This window comes from Rhamphochromis sp. 'chilingali' (assembly GCF_963969265.1).
Source record: "Rhamphochromis sp. 'chilingali' genome assembly, chromosome: 11".
Lineage (NCBI taxonomy): Eukaryota > Metazoa > Chordata > Actinopteri > Cichliformes > Cichlidae > Rhamphochromis > Rhamphochromis sp. 'chilingali'.
The window spans coordinates 25359321-25375884 of record NC_137938.1 but is presented as its reverse complement, the minus strand read 5'-3'; the positions used below and the strand labels follow the sequence as shown (position 1 = coordinate 25375884).

The 16564-nt window shown below is 42.0% G+C and overlaps 1 protein-coding gene across 2 annotated transcripts; it reads right to left on the bottom strand.

Annotated features, from left to right (window-relative positions):
- Positions 1-459: 459 nt before the first annotated feature.
- Positions 460-13896, bottom strand: mdc1 (mediator of DNA damage checkpoint 1). Of its 2 annotated transcripts, none has more exons than XM_080896435.1 (12): positions 13760-13896; positions 12932-13069; positions 11163-11723; positions 10997-11075; positions 9622-10856; positions 9091-9153; positions 5630-9012; positions 5013-5150; positions 3919-4101; positions 3703-3828; positions 2995-3105; positions 460-2861 (listed from the first exon to the last, which is right to left on the bottom strand). In XM_080896435.1, the coding sequence occupies exons 1-12, from the start codon at positions 13770-13772 to the stop codon at positions 2658-2660; spliced, it is 6234 nt and encodes a 2077-aa protein (XP_080752561.1). In that variant the 5' UTR covers positions 13773-13896; the 3' UTR covers positions 460-2657. The 2 variants fall into 2 exon arrangements, with proteins under 2 accessions (XP_080752561.1, XP_080752562.1); XM_080896436.1 differs by lacking the exon at positions 13760-13896 and adding an exon at positions 13306-13434.
- Between the last annotated feature and the right edge of the window lie 2668 nt (positions 13897-16564).

Genomic DNA, 16564 nt, shown 5'->3' with positions numbered 1-16564 from the left:
AATATGTCGGGCTCTGCTCCCTCTCGGAGCCACTCGACTCGTGTCGGGAAACACCGGACACCCTTCATCCGCGAGATACCTATGGTCATCTGACAGCTAGGGGGGGTATTTAACGAGGTACCAGCCAGGTGATACACGAGGATACCGATAGAGCACAAAGCTGTTTATTGCACAGCATTGTCCACTACACATTCCTGTACATATACTGATCCACTTTAATGTCATTAATGTTTTTACTGCATTTAGTAAGCTTTTTTTAAAACAAAAAACAATTATGGTTTTACTTCGTTATACTTTATTTATTTATTTAGGACAGTGCATGTTAATGAACATAAATGTAAAAAAAAAAAAAAAAAATTACATGAATGTAAACATGCCAGATTATAGCCAAGGGCTCATTTCCATCTGTTGTCCTTAAACATAAAAAAATAGACATAATAATTCATAAAAATTCATCATTCATTCATAATAAAAACTCCATCACCAAACTTACACATACACACCATTCTGTTCCCAAATAAAACATTAAAACTATACAACGCATACATGATCACACACTTGATTTGTCCATAACCAGTTTTTAACCTTTGCCTTAAACAAATTGAATGTCGAGCATTCTCTAATGGGTTGAGGAAGACTGTTCCACAGATGGCCACCCTGGACAGAAGGACGTTCTGCCCAAATGCTGTCCGTCTGTAGGGTATAAATCGTTGATATGTTTATATGTACTTAATTTTTTAATAGGCTATATTATCTTTAATTTGAGACATGCTTTTACCTTATTAAAGTATTTGTTGTTTACCTCCTTTATCTACCTATTTTTACCACATATTTTTTATATAAACACAAAAAATTGTCCATCATTTCCTCAAGCTATTGCTTTGTTTGCTTTTTTGCCAAGAAGATGCCAGAAAAGGGAGAGCCACTTATGCCATTTGGGGTCACCACAGTAGATCATCCATCGCTATCTCACCCTATTCCAGGTATCCTCTTCTTCCCCACCAAACCTTACATCCACTCATCTTCTTGGTGGTCTTCCTCTTATATTCCTGCCTGTTGGCAGCTCCGTCTTTAAAATCCTTTATCCACTTCACCTTTCCACCTCTCCGTTTCATGGTCATGTTTTGCTTCTACTGATTTCTGTACCTCTTCTTTCTGCAGCATACCTCCACTTCGCCAGGCTTTCCTCCACATCATCTCTCTGTAGTTAAAACCCTTCCACTCATCACCCTTGTTCTTTAAAATCAGTATCAGTACACATCTCCATTCCTCAGACATCCTCTCACTCTCCAAGGGCGTGTCAAAAATATGGTCAAAAAGTTGACTGCCCTCTCTCCTGAACATCTCCACACCTCCACAGGTGGACCAACCACCTTTCCACTCTTCATTGCATAGCTGCCCTTACGTCTTCCTCACTAATCCTCTGTTCGTCCCAATTTATCTACCCCCTTCTTCATTTATGACGTCCTCAGTAGTCTAAAATTACAATCAAATCTACTGAAAAACAAAAAGGTTTAACTTGAAAGTCAATTTTTGGATTTAGAAGCTTCAGTCTGTGAAATTTTAAACTCGGCACAGTGTGGTTGCAGCTGGAAAATATTTAATGTTTTTCATTTATAATGGAGACATTTCATTATTTGATACGAAGACAGACTTCAAGTTAAGGCATTAGCATGCTAACAGTTCTAAAAATGACAAGCTACCATCTTTAAAACACCAGTGACACAGCAGTGACAGTGGGTCAGTAATCAAGCTTTGTGCATTACACAAAAAATACACATCCACATATAAAGCAAACAGACATCGATGGCGAGAACAAACACCACAAAGGCGTTGATGCAGAAGGTACATCCGCAGTCTGTCTTGTTCTCTCTGGAGGAACAGGATGGGATAAGGCCTTAATGGAGTAGATGGTGGTGGTTAATGGAGACAGAAAAAACCCCCAGAAAGACACGTGGGTAGCTTCGTCATTATCTCCATTTAAAAAGGCACTATGAACTTCTTATGTAGGCCGGAAACGAGCTTTTTTCCTCTGACTACAAGGCTGTTGGATACCATAACAGACACCATCTCCACATCTATTCTCCCATCCACCATGATTTACACAAACTCCCTCTTCAAGGTTGGTTACCTGCCAAACAGGCTGATTGAGCTGAAGCAGTTAGCACACATGGAGGGTACCAGCAGTTTAACAGTGTTAATTTCCTGCTCTGCTTGTTTCTACATAAAAAAAGAAGGGTTTGAAGTAGAGGGGAGGTAGCTTTAACAGTTTCAATGTGTTTGTGTGTATAAGGCAAAAGAAAAAGACTGCACAAACAAGCTTAGAAAGAAAGTTTTCACCATTCTTCCAAAATGTCTTAAGTTAACTACTTTTCTGTTTGTTTCTCAGTTCATTCTCTTGGAAAGTTAAAAATTAGTTTTAAATATTTGATGATGGACAGTCAAATAATTCACATTCTTCCAGCACTGACGTCTGTAAATTACGCATTTACATCAGTGGACAATCGACAATACATTCAATACAGTCTTTCACAGTCCAATAGCTAAACAGGTGTTTTACCGGTCTACAGTTTTAAAGTGTATCCAGAAATGACGGACAAACCTCACAGCTAAAGATTTCATACACAGACAGTCACTGTATTTTTGCTCCGGGAGTACTAAGTCTTCCTCCTGCCCCTTCCTCTGCCACCTGCAGGTTGTACATTTGCTGTGGAAGGCGAGAGTGTGTGGGACTGAAAATCGAGTTTCTGCTGCAGGATCCCTGTGAGGATGAACTCAGCGGTGACGACAGGGAGAGATGCAGACAGAGCCGGGCGACACAGAGACCAGTCCTCCTCGCAGGAAACCACGACAGTGTGAGGCTAAGAGCCAGAGAGGGAGACGGGGGTGACAGAAAATAGAAGAGGAATTAAAATGTAGGTAATAAACATCATAAGCAAAGACTTATTTCATGTAACGTTTTGGCCGGAGAAGGGCTCTCAGCTTAACTGGCACCTTATTAGAAGAGGGCATCTTTGGTAGAAAGGTAGCTCCACTGGAGGAAATGATGTCCTTCATGTGAACTGGCTCTGGCTTAACCGATCTAGTAACATGGACCTCGTATCCCTGAGAGACAGAAATAAGGCAAAGCATTTTACTCTACTTTTATTTGGAATACATCCAATGGTCTATTTGCTTTTTGTCCTAGGACAGCTGGGATAGGCTCCACCGCAACCCTGAATCCGATAAGCGGAAGAAAAGAGATGGATGAGTGAATCTATTTTTATTTAATCTCTTCAAGAAATTTAGTAAAAGCCTCCTGGGGTTGAAATTTGATATTATATGTCTAATTTTAGCTGGTATTATGTTGTAACAAGGTATGCCTTTACAAGCTTCTATGAAATAGCGCAAGCTGAGAAACATAATACATGCAATATAATCAGTATATTTACAGCAAATATCAAATTACTTTCCCCTAAGCCACAGAATGATGATAAACAATCCACAGGCTGCTGTTTTGAAGATTTGAACATTGCTAACAATAAAGAGGCTCAAACAATGCTCGAAGGGAAATATTAAACCAGATTTAGACTGAGGATGACTCAAACGTTTATGGGCTCCCATCACGAAAACATCATGCACCACCCCCGTGCCGTCTGCTAGTGGAAATACTGTTAATGGCACACTGTCAACCTCTCACTCTAAGGAAAAATGAGTGAGTACCTTTAAGAGAGGCTGGCTGCTGGCAATCCTTAGAGACTCGTGCAAGGAGAAATTAAACTTCTTCTCCTGCTCAGGATCCTTAACAATAAAGGAGGAGGGAGACAGGAAGCTCCCAGCTTTGCCACTCTAAAACAGACAAGAAGGGTGACTATTATCATAATATACATCTGCAATAAATTAAGAGAGAACTTTCTGACTGCAGTTTTTCAAACATACCTTTTCCAGCCAGTCTGTAGTGACGATTGGAATGCCTTTGGCCAGTGCACAAAGGAATTTGACAGTCCTGCGCACTTTGTCAGTCACAAGGCAGTTCATGTCTCCCACACCTTTAGCCAAGCTGCCGCCTAAGCGCGCCAACACTTTCTCCCCTGCTTCATCCATCACCCCCGTAAACAGAACCTGTGAAAGCAAAAGCCTCAAGTCAACTTAATCTGCCATGCAGGCAAAATAGAGGTGTGAAATTAGGCATTTCTCTCAAAGAAAAGCACTGTCATGCATTTTACAGTCATGCCCGAGAGTCGATTGAAATTTCAGAACAAGCTGCAGGAGGTTAGTGGAACAATGATTTCGTGAGCTCAAAACACCTGCTCTCATCTGCACGAACAAACCAAAAATAACTTTAACCCTGCACAAATTGATTACGCAGCTCTAAGTGTGAATGCAACGCTTAGTGAAATCCTTTTACTTTCAATGATTTGGATGAGTAGATACTGCTGTTATAATAGACCACTGTGCACAGAGGTTAGATGGAGGAGGCTTTGTGTTTAGTTTATTATAATGGGTCCAAATATCCAAAAGTTTCGAGCAGGAGCGGTGACTTCTGAAAGCTTCATCGATAATATGATGCTAACAAAACCACAACATGAATTTTACAATTCTATTAGGACACTGAGTAAAATGTTTATAAGGCTAAAGCCTGATGAATTGCCAAAAGATTAAAACACAATATTAAACTGTAATTGTAAACATACATGTGCACTCATTTTAAATGTAGTGCCAGCAGCATGTTTCAGGAAAAACTGGGAAAAAACTGGAAGAGCATGTGATGCTAGCACCACGTGGTGGACTTTCCATAAATAATACGTTTCACTGGCTACAGCTCAGTAATATGACTGAGAGCATTGTCGAGATGCTAAGATAGTTTAGAATAGTGTTTCTTAATATGATGTTTAGTATATAAGAATACAAGTATAGGATTTGCCACTATGATTCCGATGTCTTAGGCTAGGTTTGATCAGCCTAGCTACCACCGTATGAGCGTCTCTTTCCTAAACACAAAATGCGTGTTTTGCTAACACAACCACAGAGACCTTGTATGCCTGGCCTTCAGTTTGTAGTCGACCACTTGCTGCTGGGGATGCAGAGGAGGAGCGAGGACTCTTTGCCACGGGAGAGAAATTTGCAGGAGCTTGCCGCTTCCGGGATGCGTTGCTGGTTGGAGTCTGGGGCTGTTATAGGGGAGAGGGTAGGTAAAGACAGGGAAAACAAAACAGGTTGAAGACAGCGAAGGGCAAAGTATGGAACATGCAAAGAAGATGGTACAACATCTTGCACCAGAAAGCAAACACCATAAAATGTAAGTGGAGGAAGTGACTGGATGACCACTAAACCACTTAATTCATTAGCAGTGATGCGGAGCAGGTTAGACTGCTCTAGAGAAAGTGGAGGAAACAGAGAGAGTAACTCATGTTGATGGTAGTTCATCAATATTGAAAAGGCTGACTCAGAGAGGAAAATGCACCATGGCCTTGAGCCAAGGTAAAAGCCTTCCTTCACAACAAGAACTTCTCGACACTAATTATTTACTACTCAGCTTTCCATTTCATCTGATTTACCCTTCAATGTTAATGCATTTTTGTTTCAATCAAAACCGCATCTTTATGGTTTCCATTTGGCTGCGTATGTTTAAAAGTGAAGCAATAGTCACCTCTGATGCCTCCAAATTTGCATCTTGATTTGTGGCAGTTAAAGATGTTCCACTTTCTTCCAGCTCCTCTTTCTTCTTTCTCGAGACCGCTGATTGTCGACCTCTGACTTTTTTCTCCACAGTCTCACCCTCCATCTTTTCTCTCTCCTCCTCCTTCACCTCTGAGAGACACTCTTTTGCGCTCTTCTTTGCCTGAGCGGTGGATGCTCTACCTCTTTTCTTCCCTTGTAAACTAACAGGAATCTCATCGTTTGTTTTGCCTTTTCCTTCTTCCTCGTCTGTTTCTGCCGTTTTTGAAGATCTTTCTTTCCTTTTGCTGCAGCTGAGATCTGCTCCAGTATTTGCCTCCAAGTCTCTCGTTGCTTTTCTTTTATCTTTAGCCTCATCATCATCACTGACCGCAGGAGCAACTGGTTTCTCCACAGTTTCACTCTTCACTGCTCTCTGACCTCTGCCCCTGACATTTCTTTTAGGTAGCGATTCCTCGCTGGTGCATGCTTCCTCTTGCTTCGACTGGTCTTCCTCATCTGTAGCTGCACTGGGTTGTTGTCGCCCTCTAGTGGTTGTAGCCGGCTGAGAGTCCTCTTTACCATTTTTATGGAGAGCCTCATTGGAGGACTCCTCAGCTTTCTTGCCCTTTCTTCCCCTGGCAGGGCTTAAATTCTGATCACTTTGACTCTGACTAACAGAAGGGATAGAGTCTGGGTCATGTTCTGTTTTCCTCGCTCTTCCTCGCTGCCTGCCTCCTCTTCCTCTGTTATGAGAGCTCACGCTGCAGCTTGAAACCTCAGGGGCTAGTGAGTTGGACGAGTCAGGCTCGTGCTCTACGGCCCCTGCAGCCACAGTGGTCCTTCGATTGCTGCTTCTGGCGACGGGTTTCTGGGGTGTCTCACTGGTCTCCCTCGTCCCTCGCCCTCTCCCTCGCCCTCTGCCCTTGCTTTCCTGGGCGTGGACACTTGAAGCAGACCTCTCCGAGCTGACCGAGTTGGAGGAGTTTGAGCGTGATCTGGTTCTCCTTGCTGGGAAATCGTCATTGGTTGATACAGTTGAGTCTTGGTCTGGCTCTGCTGTGCTCTGTGAAGCAATAGTTCTTCTGGTTGTTCTTCGGCCTCTTGAAGGCGTTTTGGATTTGTCTTGTTCCTCTTTCTTTTCTTCCAGTTCTTTCAACTGTTTTTCTTGGGCTTCTTTTTCTTTCTCCACTCTCTCTCTCTCCTCCATTTCCCTTTCTTCTCTCTCGAGTCTTGCTTGCAGTTGTTGCTCCCGCTCAAGCCTCTCTTCTTGTTCTCTCTTTGCAGTTTCTTTTTCTTGTTCCTTTCGTTCCCTTTCTAATCTCTCTTTTTCTTCTCTTTCTAACCTCTCCCGCTCTTCTCTTTCAATCCTTTCAGACTCTATTTTCTGTTGTTCTTCCTTCTCCTTGATTTCTCTCTCTGCTCTCGCTGCATCTTCAGCCTGCAATCTTTCTTGTTCTTTATTTACTCTTCTTTCTGTTTCTAACTTCTCTTCCATGAGTTGCATTTCTATCTCATCCTGATGCTTCTTTCTTTCATCAGTCGTCCTCCTTTCGTTATCATTTTCTTCTCTTTCTTGTCTGAGATCGGCACCATCTTCCTCCTCTCTATCTTTCCCATCTTGTTGCTTTATCAGGCTCTTATTCACAGCCTGCTTGTTTCTTTCTCTTACCGGTGTTTCATCCTCTTCCTCACCATCATGTTTCTGCTGCTTCGTTATCTTTCTCCCTCTAGCCCGTTTTACCATCTCCTTATTGTTGTCACCATCAGACAAAGGTTTTCCACTCCTTCCTCTAGTCTGCCTCTTGGATGGTCCAGGACACGCCACCTGATCTTCCTCTTCTCTCGGTTTTGCTCTTGTCACTCTTAAATTTGGAACACAAGCTCCACTGGTTCCCGCTTCAGATTCTTCTGAAGGCGATAATCCGGTTTTTGTTGTCAAGGGTCGAGTTTCAACATGGGTCATTTTAGAATTATCGACTGGCTGTGTCTTTTCTTCAAGCTTCATCTGCTTTGCCTTTCTTTTCCGTGGACCTGGAATTGAGTCCTTATCATCACATTTACCTGTCACTACTGCCGGGGTTTCAACATCAGCACTAGTGAGGGGCTGCGTCTGCTCCTCTTCAAGCTGAAGTGGCTTGGCTTTTCTTTTCCGAGTGCATGCAATCACATCCTCTTCATCACTTTGCTGGCCTTCATTTGTACTCAAGGGCTGAGTTTCCAGAGCAGAGACTTCAGAACTAGCAAGGGTTTGCATCTCTTCTTCAGGCTGCAGCTGCTTTGCTTTCCTTTTTCGTGGGCCTGGCATTGAGTCTTCATCATCATCATCACATGTAGCCACGGGCTGGGTTTCAGCAGTGGAGAGCTCAGAGTCTGCGACAGGTTGCGTCTCCTCTTCTTCAAGATGAAGCTGCTTTGCTTTCCTTTTTCTCGGGCCTGGCATTGAGTCTTCATCATCATCGTCACATGTAGCCATGGGCTGGGTTTCAGCAATTCCACCGTGCATTGGCTGGGTTTCAGAAACCGACAACTCTGAACAAGTGAGATCTTGTGTCTGCGCTTCTTCAAGTGGCAGTGGCTTTGCTGTTCTGTTTCGCTGAGCTGGAAATGAGCCTTCATCATCACTTGCTTCACTGTCACTTGTACACACGGGCTGAGTTTCAGTTACAGACTGAGCGTCGCTGAGGCCCTTCTCCTGAGGCTGAGCTGCCTTTGGACCATCCTCCTTGAGGGATCTCGGCTGAATTTGTTGAACAGAGCAAACTGGATTTTCAGCTGCCAGATCCTCCTCTCCTGCAATAGGCAACATTGGTTGGGTTTCTGCTATGGCAAGAGTAGAAGAGGCAGTAAAGTCTGAAGGCTGTGTCTCACAAGCATCATCATCTGCATCATCCTCAGCGTGACTGTACGGCTCTGCCACATATACCTGTGTTGCTTCTAAGGCCACATCTACTTGATATCGCTCAGTCTCTTTATCTTCTACATAGTCCTGTGTGGCCTCCAGGTTCGCGTCATTTTCTGCAGAGGATCTGTCTGCAGCTGACATGGCTGCATATGCTTGGGTATCTTCCAGGTTCACACCCCTCTCCACAGAAACAAAAGCTTGGGTGTTCTCCATAGCTAAAGCTTGGTCTGGACACTGCAGGTGGCTGCTGTCAGACAGTCCCAGTTGGAAAGACTCTTCTTTGGTAGATTGGTCATTTTTATTGTCACAAGAAGACTCAAGTACAAAAGCTTGGGTTGGTTCCTCACTGCTCACACGGTCACGGCTCTGAAATGTAAAGGACTGCGTCTCAGCCACAGCAAAATCCTCCTCCTCCTGGATGTCTGAGCAGGACGACAATACTACAGGTCTTACTGCAGGCACTGCCGCTCCTGTTGGCCAAAAGAAAAAAAATGAACTAATGTTTTTGAAACAGACTCGTTTGACATTATTAAAAGTCATTTACTCACGCCTTAATGAACCTGAAGAGGGACTGACGAAGGCTTGAGTTGCCATGTCTTCCACTTCTTCATCTGAAATCCAAAGTAAAAGTCAATTTAAACTTGATGCTTTCTCATCGCAACGCAACAAACACTTTACACGATTGGATCGAAGAAGTTAACACAGAATCTCAAGTCCACTCACTTAAAAACAGATCGATTTCTTCATTTCAAACCTCTCTCTCCTGCAGGCGCCGTCTTTATTTTGAGCACCAACAATACACTTCACATATTTTGTATTATTTTCTTTGATTATATTTCTTTTAGATTGTATTTTTTGCAATTACTGCATTACAAGTCATTGTGATATCCTGTAAAGAGACCACTGTAACATCACAGGCTAGTTCTATCCTCAGATTGCGCCTCACCTAAAACTGTGCCACTGATGTATGTCATATATAATCAATTACTGAATTTTAGAAAGTATTTAGAAAGGTAATGCAATAAAACAAACGAGTAGATATTTGCAGTCTAAATGAATTCTGAAGATTGATCGATTACCTGACATCTGCACAGGAGTGGAGCAGTTCTGCAGAAGGGGAGCCAGCAACCCAGGTGTAGTTTCCCTGTGCAGCCTGGGCACCTGGTCCTCACCTTCTTCTCCAATATCTGACTTCTTATCTTCTGTATCGCCGTCGACTCTGACATCAGCTGGTTTAGCCTCATCCCCAACAGGGGGCACGCTAGATTCATCCACATCTGTATCTGCATCAGAATCTGCCAGAGAAGCCTTTAAAGTTGGGCCAGGAGAAGCTGACAAGGTTGTGACACCAACAGGTATAGCCAGAAGAGATGCATCTTCCACATCTGTGTCGCTGTCAGAGAGAATCTCCAAATCAGCATCTGCAACTGCAGTGGGGCGTGAATCTGCAACAGCAGCGACCACTAAGGGTTTACTGGTGGCAGGGACAGGGAGAGCCTCGTCATCCGTGTCACTCTCTACCTGCAGGTTGTCAGGAGCCACAGGAGCAGATTTAAGAGCTGTAAGCTTTATATCTGATTTATTAGGTGTTTCATCTGTTGTATTTTTTGCTTCGTCCTCATCTACATCAGTGTCACTGTGGAGGTGAAAATCTTCTGCCTGCACTGAAAAAGCAGAGTCTGCTGTGTGCGCACTCTGACATACTGTCGGTCCTGCTTTTGTGGCAGCGTCTGACACAACCCCATCATCGTCCACATCAGTGTCACTGTCCATGGTGACGCCTTCAGGTGGAATAACTGAAACAGCATGAGGAGTTTTGGCGTTCTCATCAGAAGAAGGCAGAGCTTTGGGAGCTTTACCTGAAGCATCATCATCCTCATCGATATCTGTGTCACTGTCCATGTGAAACTGGGCCGTCTTTGGAGGTTGATCAACTTGTTGGTTTGTATTCAAGGTCACAGGCCCCGCTGATGCCACTTCTTCGTCCTCTCCCTCCACATCAGTGTCACTGTCCATGTTAAATGCAGGGATTGCGTCTGTAGAGACTGCTGGTGTTGACAATTCACCGTCTCCTGTAAAACTGGCATTGCTTTCCTTTTCCACTGGCATATGCCAACCCCCTTTCAGAGACTTTGTCCCCGCTTGCACTGCTCTTTCTTCCTCCTCTTCACTGTCCTCCACAAGTGCAACCACTTTTTTTTCCTCCAACTGCTGTCGCGCCGCATCTACATCTGTCTCCTGTGTGGTGAAGCTGTCATGTCTGTTTGGTTTATTTTTAGAGGAAGACGAGACTGTCATGGGGCTTTCATTGTCACTGTAGAACAGGGAAAAACAAATTAACAGGTCTTACAATGAACAAGTCAAACATATGTATTAATGGGGTATGGCTAAGCCAGTAGTATAATCACAGTTACAAAAAGAATACCAATAAATAGCTTATTTTTATGGGTATACCTTTCAGGGACAACTTTGTTTGGGGGACTCAAGAATGACGAGCTGATGGGGCTGGATTTATGGGAGTCAGAATCAGACACTACAAAGAGAATAAAAGTGAACTTGTAAACACCAGGTCCAAAAAGCATAGCTTCAATAGTTATAAATATTTACATAATGTACAAACCTAGAGTCCTTCGTCTTCTTTCTCCTCTTACTCCTGTTTCGCTGTCTGAGTCTGAGTCAGATTCTGGGACCAAGGTCCCCTGTGGCTGATGGGGAGTTTGCTCAAAGGTCAGGCAGCTGGCTCTGACAGGAGTCTCTGTCCCTCCATTGACACATTTCTTGCTGTCTGTGCTTGTGTCATCTCCCTTTTCTCCCGAGGCATCTGGCAACTTGGTCTTTACCCCTGAATTTTGTCTCAGAGGAGAGCTTGCGTCCCCCTGAGAAGAGTCTACGCCACAAATGACAAACTGACACGGGATGTCCGCCACCACCAAACTGTCACCTTCACTGAGGGCATAGCGTACATTAGGAGTCAGCTTTAAGCGGCCCTTGCGGGTCCCATTCATGCTCCCTAAGTCCCAAACCAAAGCTTCCATGTCCACTTCACTGCGACAGGCACGTCTCCGGTACACACAAAGGCAGATAGTAGCATGCTGTTTGGACACTGAGGATGCCGGCAAGGGCACAGTGCAGGAGTTGGGGTCACGGCCAAGCACATTATCACCCAAAAAGAGGGGAAACTCTGTGTGAAAGAGAGCATCATCATTAACAATATACTTAGATATATAGTCAGAAAGGTGAAGTCATTTCTCTGGTTCAGATCTATTTATTTATTCCTTCATTCCATTTTAGTGTCTTTATTCGAGTGTCAGTGTGTCACTGCAGCTTGTTTAAAATGCTGCAGCTCAGCTTTTTACTAGCAAATACTATTGAAACCGCATACTCCCAAACTGGCTTCCCTATTTGTTGCCTATTTGTGTAGTTTAATTTACTTTATTTGTTTATAAAACATCAATTTAATTGAGAGAGACAGAACATTAACCAAAATCTAGGAAAAAAAACATTACAAGTTTTGATTTGGATGTCATTGAGTGAAGTAAGTATTTGATCCTCTTGAATCCAACCAGAATTCTTGCACCTGCAGATTGGCTGTGTACAACATTACAATAAATCAGAAGAATGCATTTTTTACATTCCAACCGCTCCACCAACATGGGCAGGACCAAAGAGCTGTCAAAGAATGTCCTGGACAAGATTTTAGCAAAAAGCTTGATGAGAAAGTGACAACTGCTGGGCCAAAACTACATGGGAGGAGGTTGTTAATGATCTGAAAGCAGCCAAGAACACCACTGATAACATACTACACTGTAATGGATTGAAATCTTGCCTTCCCTGTTCAAGAAGGCACATGTACAGGCTTGTCTTAAGTTTGCCCGTGAACAGCTAAATGATTCAGAGAAGGTGTGGGACAAAGTGGTGTGGTCAGATAAAACCAAAATTCAGCTCTTTGGCAGTGAAGTTCGGAAGTGAAATGCAGAGTACGACCCAAAGAACACCATCTCCACAGTCAAGCATGGAGGCGGAAAAATTATGCTTTGGGGCTGTCTTAATGCGAAGGTACTGGACAACTTCACCAAATTAATGGGTCAATGCACTGGACCATATTGATCCTTTGCCAACAAGAGTTTCATCACTAACTATTAAGGGGGATCGAATATTATGTAATATGTTTATATTGTCCCTCTTTATTAAAATGAAACTAGCATACTAATTAGAGACTGTTCATTTCATTGTAACTGAGCAAAGTTGCAAATTCTCCAAAGGATCAAATGTTTCCCCCTCTGTATGCAAGATTTACACATTTCCCACATGTGGGACTAATAAAGGCTATCTTAAGTAGTACCAGACTGTGCAGATCACGTGTAAAAACAACATCAGTTAGCCACTCACCTGCCTCAGGTATGTGTTTATTTTTCAAGATGCACAGTTTAGCCAACGGTCGTCCCCTCTTATTTTCGATCTCCTCTTCATTATCTTCCTCATCTGACTCCAAGATTGAGTCACTGATCATCTGAGTAGCATCCATTCCTGGCAAAGCGCAAGACAGGAAGAGTGCTGCACATAAACACGGGTAACATAATGCATAAACTTTAATGTTAACGTATAATTAAGGTAACATTAGTTTTAACAAGGCTTTAAAAGAAAGATCGAATAGCCTAAATAGAAACCTGTGCAGCTAACGTTAGCCTGCATGGCTAATTGACTCCCGCCCACCATAGCGTTAAGATAAAGTTCATCGGTACTTATTGACTCGCTAACTGTACCTGTGCCGTTGTATTCCTGCAAACACCCAATGTGTAGTGATCTAAACAGCTTTAAACAACGCGGAGGCAACTTTTATCAAATGTGTATGGACAAGTCTCCTCTAAAATCGCATCCCTGTAATACCACTTCCGGTCAATATGAAGACAAAATCTGCTAACCGCTAGTTTGTGTGATTCAACCATCGACATCACAGATTTTATGTGTCTGCAACCCAGCTGTCAAATTGATTATTACTAGCAACGAGGCATATGTAAGAAAACCATTTTCTGCTCCTACTTTCAGGAGAATTATAATCCCAACTTTCGAATTTAATTACTTTGAAATCTATGAAAGAAGTAAAGTGATTTGTACGGGTGACTTGACTAAAAAATTTTTAACTGACGTCCGGTGTTAGCCTGCAGTGAAGGTGCATTAAGTTTAAACCTAAGAAAAAGATCGTACTCGGACACCCACCTTCGCACGCCATGCCTTGTCCCGTGTAGATAAACAAAAAATGTCATGAGCGTCCTGGAAGTGATTAACCACGCCCACAATAGGCGTTTAACGATGAAAACGATTGGCCAATATAAGTATCACTCAAGCTATAATATGTTGCCATTGGACACTAACTTCTCACTCAATGTCTGTGATTGGCCCACATGTCCTCTGGACTTCAGCGTTCATACATTAATTTTGGCGCCCTGCACCATTTTAACCACGCAGACTGGATGATACCATTATGGGCTAATGTGGGTTTAGTCCATACCAATATGGGCTAAACCAAGGGTGTCAAATATACCGCCGTGGTGCCGCACAGGGACCAATTTGCTTTACTGGATATCATTTAAAATGATGTAAACGCGTTAATTACTCAGTGTTTATAATAAAATAATATCAGGATCGTGTTAGTGATGCAATGCCAGTATTAGTATTTAAAAGTAAATGTTTTTACATTAAAAATCTGAGTGATGAATATTGTTTATTTAGCAAAACTCCACGGGTAAAAGTTTTCTGCCTTTATGAATTGGAATATGTCCATGTAATGACAGCTGATCCACTGAATGCAAAAAACTAAGGGCGTGTATGGAGGCAGCATCTCTACCAGTTATACACATTTTGAGAGATGTCAAAATGTCAAGTGCATGTATCCCATGTACTAACATAACATACCTTAATCATAACATACCTTCATACCGTGTACATTATAACATACCATAATAGACCAATTTCTGTAATATACTTACATATCTATATTATTGCTAATATATATTTGTAATACATCTATATCATGACTAAAGCACTTCTGGATGGATACAAACTGCATTTCGTTGCCTTGCACCTGTGACATGTACAGTGACAATAAAGTTGAATTCTATTCTGTTCTACTAAAATAAGTTTAACACCTCTGAGCTAAACTGTCTCCATAAGATATATAATGATATAGAAATCACATATCCTTATATAAATAATGTAAGATCTTTCCCTCTTCATGACACTAGTTTTGAATGTTTTGCAAAAGTTAAAATTTGCATGATACAAGAGTTAAAATAAGCATTTGGTGCTGCTTTATTGAGGCCTTGTCCCAAGTAGGGTCTAACTAAATTCAGTTATATAAATTTTGTGCTTATGTTTTATATTCATAGAGAAATTATTGCATCAAAACCCAGGTGCATGAGTAGGAGAATTAGTGGCCCAGCAGCACAGTTTTGCTTTGGGATCCAACTCTTGCTGCATGCCTTGGCCACGAAAGTCCACTAAAGTGCTTATGTGACCTTAAGTCACAGAGCTGGATGATGTGCACTGTAGGGGTGGGGTATAATATTGATAGCAATAAACTGCATTCCTTCCTGTGTTGTAGATTTATTATATATTACTTATAGAAAAACAAATTATAAATAGAAGGATGGCTGGTGGCATTCTTATGGAAGGGAAACAGCGAGAAAAAGGTGATGTAATCAGTGACCAGTCTTACTGAGTGGTGTATCCAAATTTGAATTTTTTTTAAGAAGGAAGTCAAGAGCAGTGTTGGTCAAGTTACTTGGAAAAAAGTAATCAGTAACTAATTACTGATTACTTCCCCAAAAAAGTAATCCCGTTACTTTACTGATTACTTATTTTTCAAAAGTAATTAATTACTTAGTTACTTAGTTACTTTTTAAAAACACGATTTACAACCTGAAGAGGTGATAAAGCGATAGATCTTTCAGCCCAATTCTACTTTTACTGCATAATCCATCATACAAAATGTAATCAAATGGAAAAGTCTCTTTTTTTAACTTGTTTTATCAGTTTTAATCTTTTAACTTTATGCATCAAGCAAAAATTTAATTATATGCAACATTCTCTGAGTTGAATAAATTAGTTTAACATTTAAACCTATTTTCTACACATTCCAGCACATAAAATAAAATATTTTTTGTGTTTACACTCACTCTTTCAAATAGATGCAAGTAAAACACAGCAGAACATAAATAAAGTCAAAGACTCAGCGGTCCTGTTGCTCTATTTTTACCTGTAAAGCAGGACTGGGGTAGGCGGAGGTTTACCCTGGTGCAGGTGTGCCGCGGTCAGTTGAAGAATCCGCGAGTTTCTCTGTGAGTTTCCCATTACGTCATAGCACACTCGGTGCTTGCTTGGAAGTTTAGGGGTTTTTTTTCGCTGTAAAAAGAAGTTTTCTTCCCACGCACGATGGACGCTAATGTTTTTGTCACTTTTTATGGAATCAAACTCAAAGTAAGGTCAGTACTTCCACGCTTTAAACGCTACACGCTCATACTCTCTCCCGCACTCGATATGTGATCCATTGTTGATCTGCACACAGCTGTTGTCACTAATGGAACACTCGCTTACGTCACTGTCGTGAGACATTCTCGCAAAAAATCATGGTTTTAGTAACGCAGTAACGCAGCGTTCCTACGGGAAAGTAACGGTAATCTAATTACCGTTTTGGCAATAGTAATCCCTTACTTTACTCGTTACTCGAAAAAAGTAATCAGATTACAGTAACGTGTTACAAGTAACACGTTACTGCCCATCCCTGTTCAAGAGGTACAACAGTGAGTGTCTAAAGGCATCTTTAAAACACTGGAGGCCCTGCCCTGGTTTGAGGCTGCATTTTATCCAGTGGTGCCAATGCAGTAAAAACATACCTGGACAGAAAAACACACAATGTGGGTGTGGGATTATCTTCACAGAGAGCAGAATAAAAGGTAGCCAACATCCAAAGGCAAGCTTTGAATGTGCTTCGAGAAGCCTGAAAAATATTCCTGAAGATTTTTT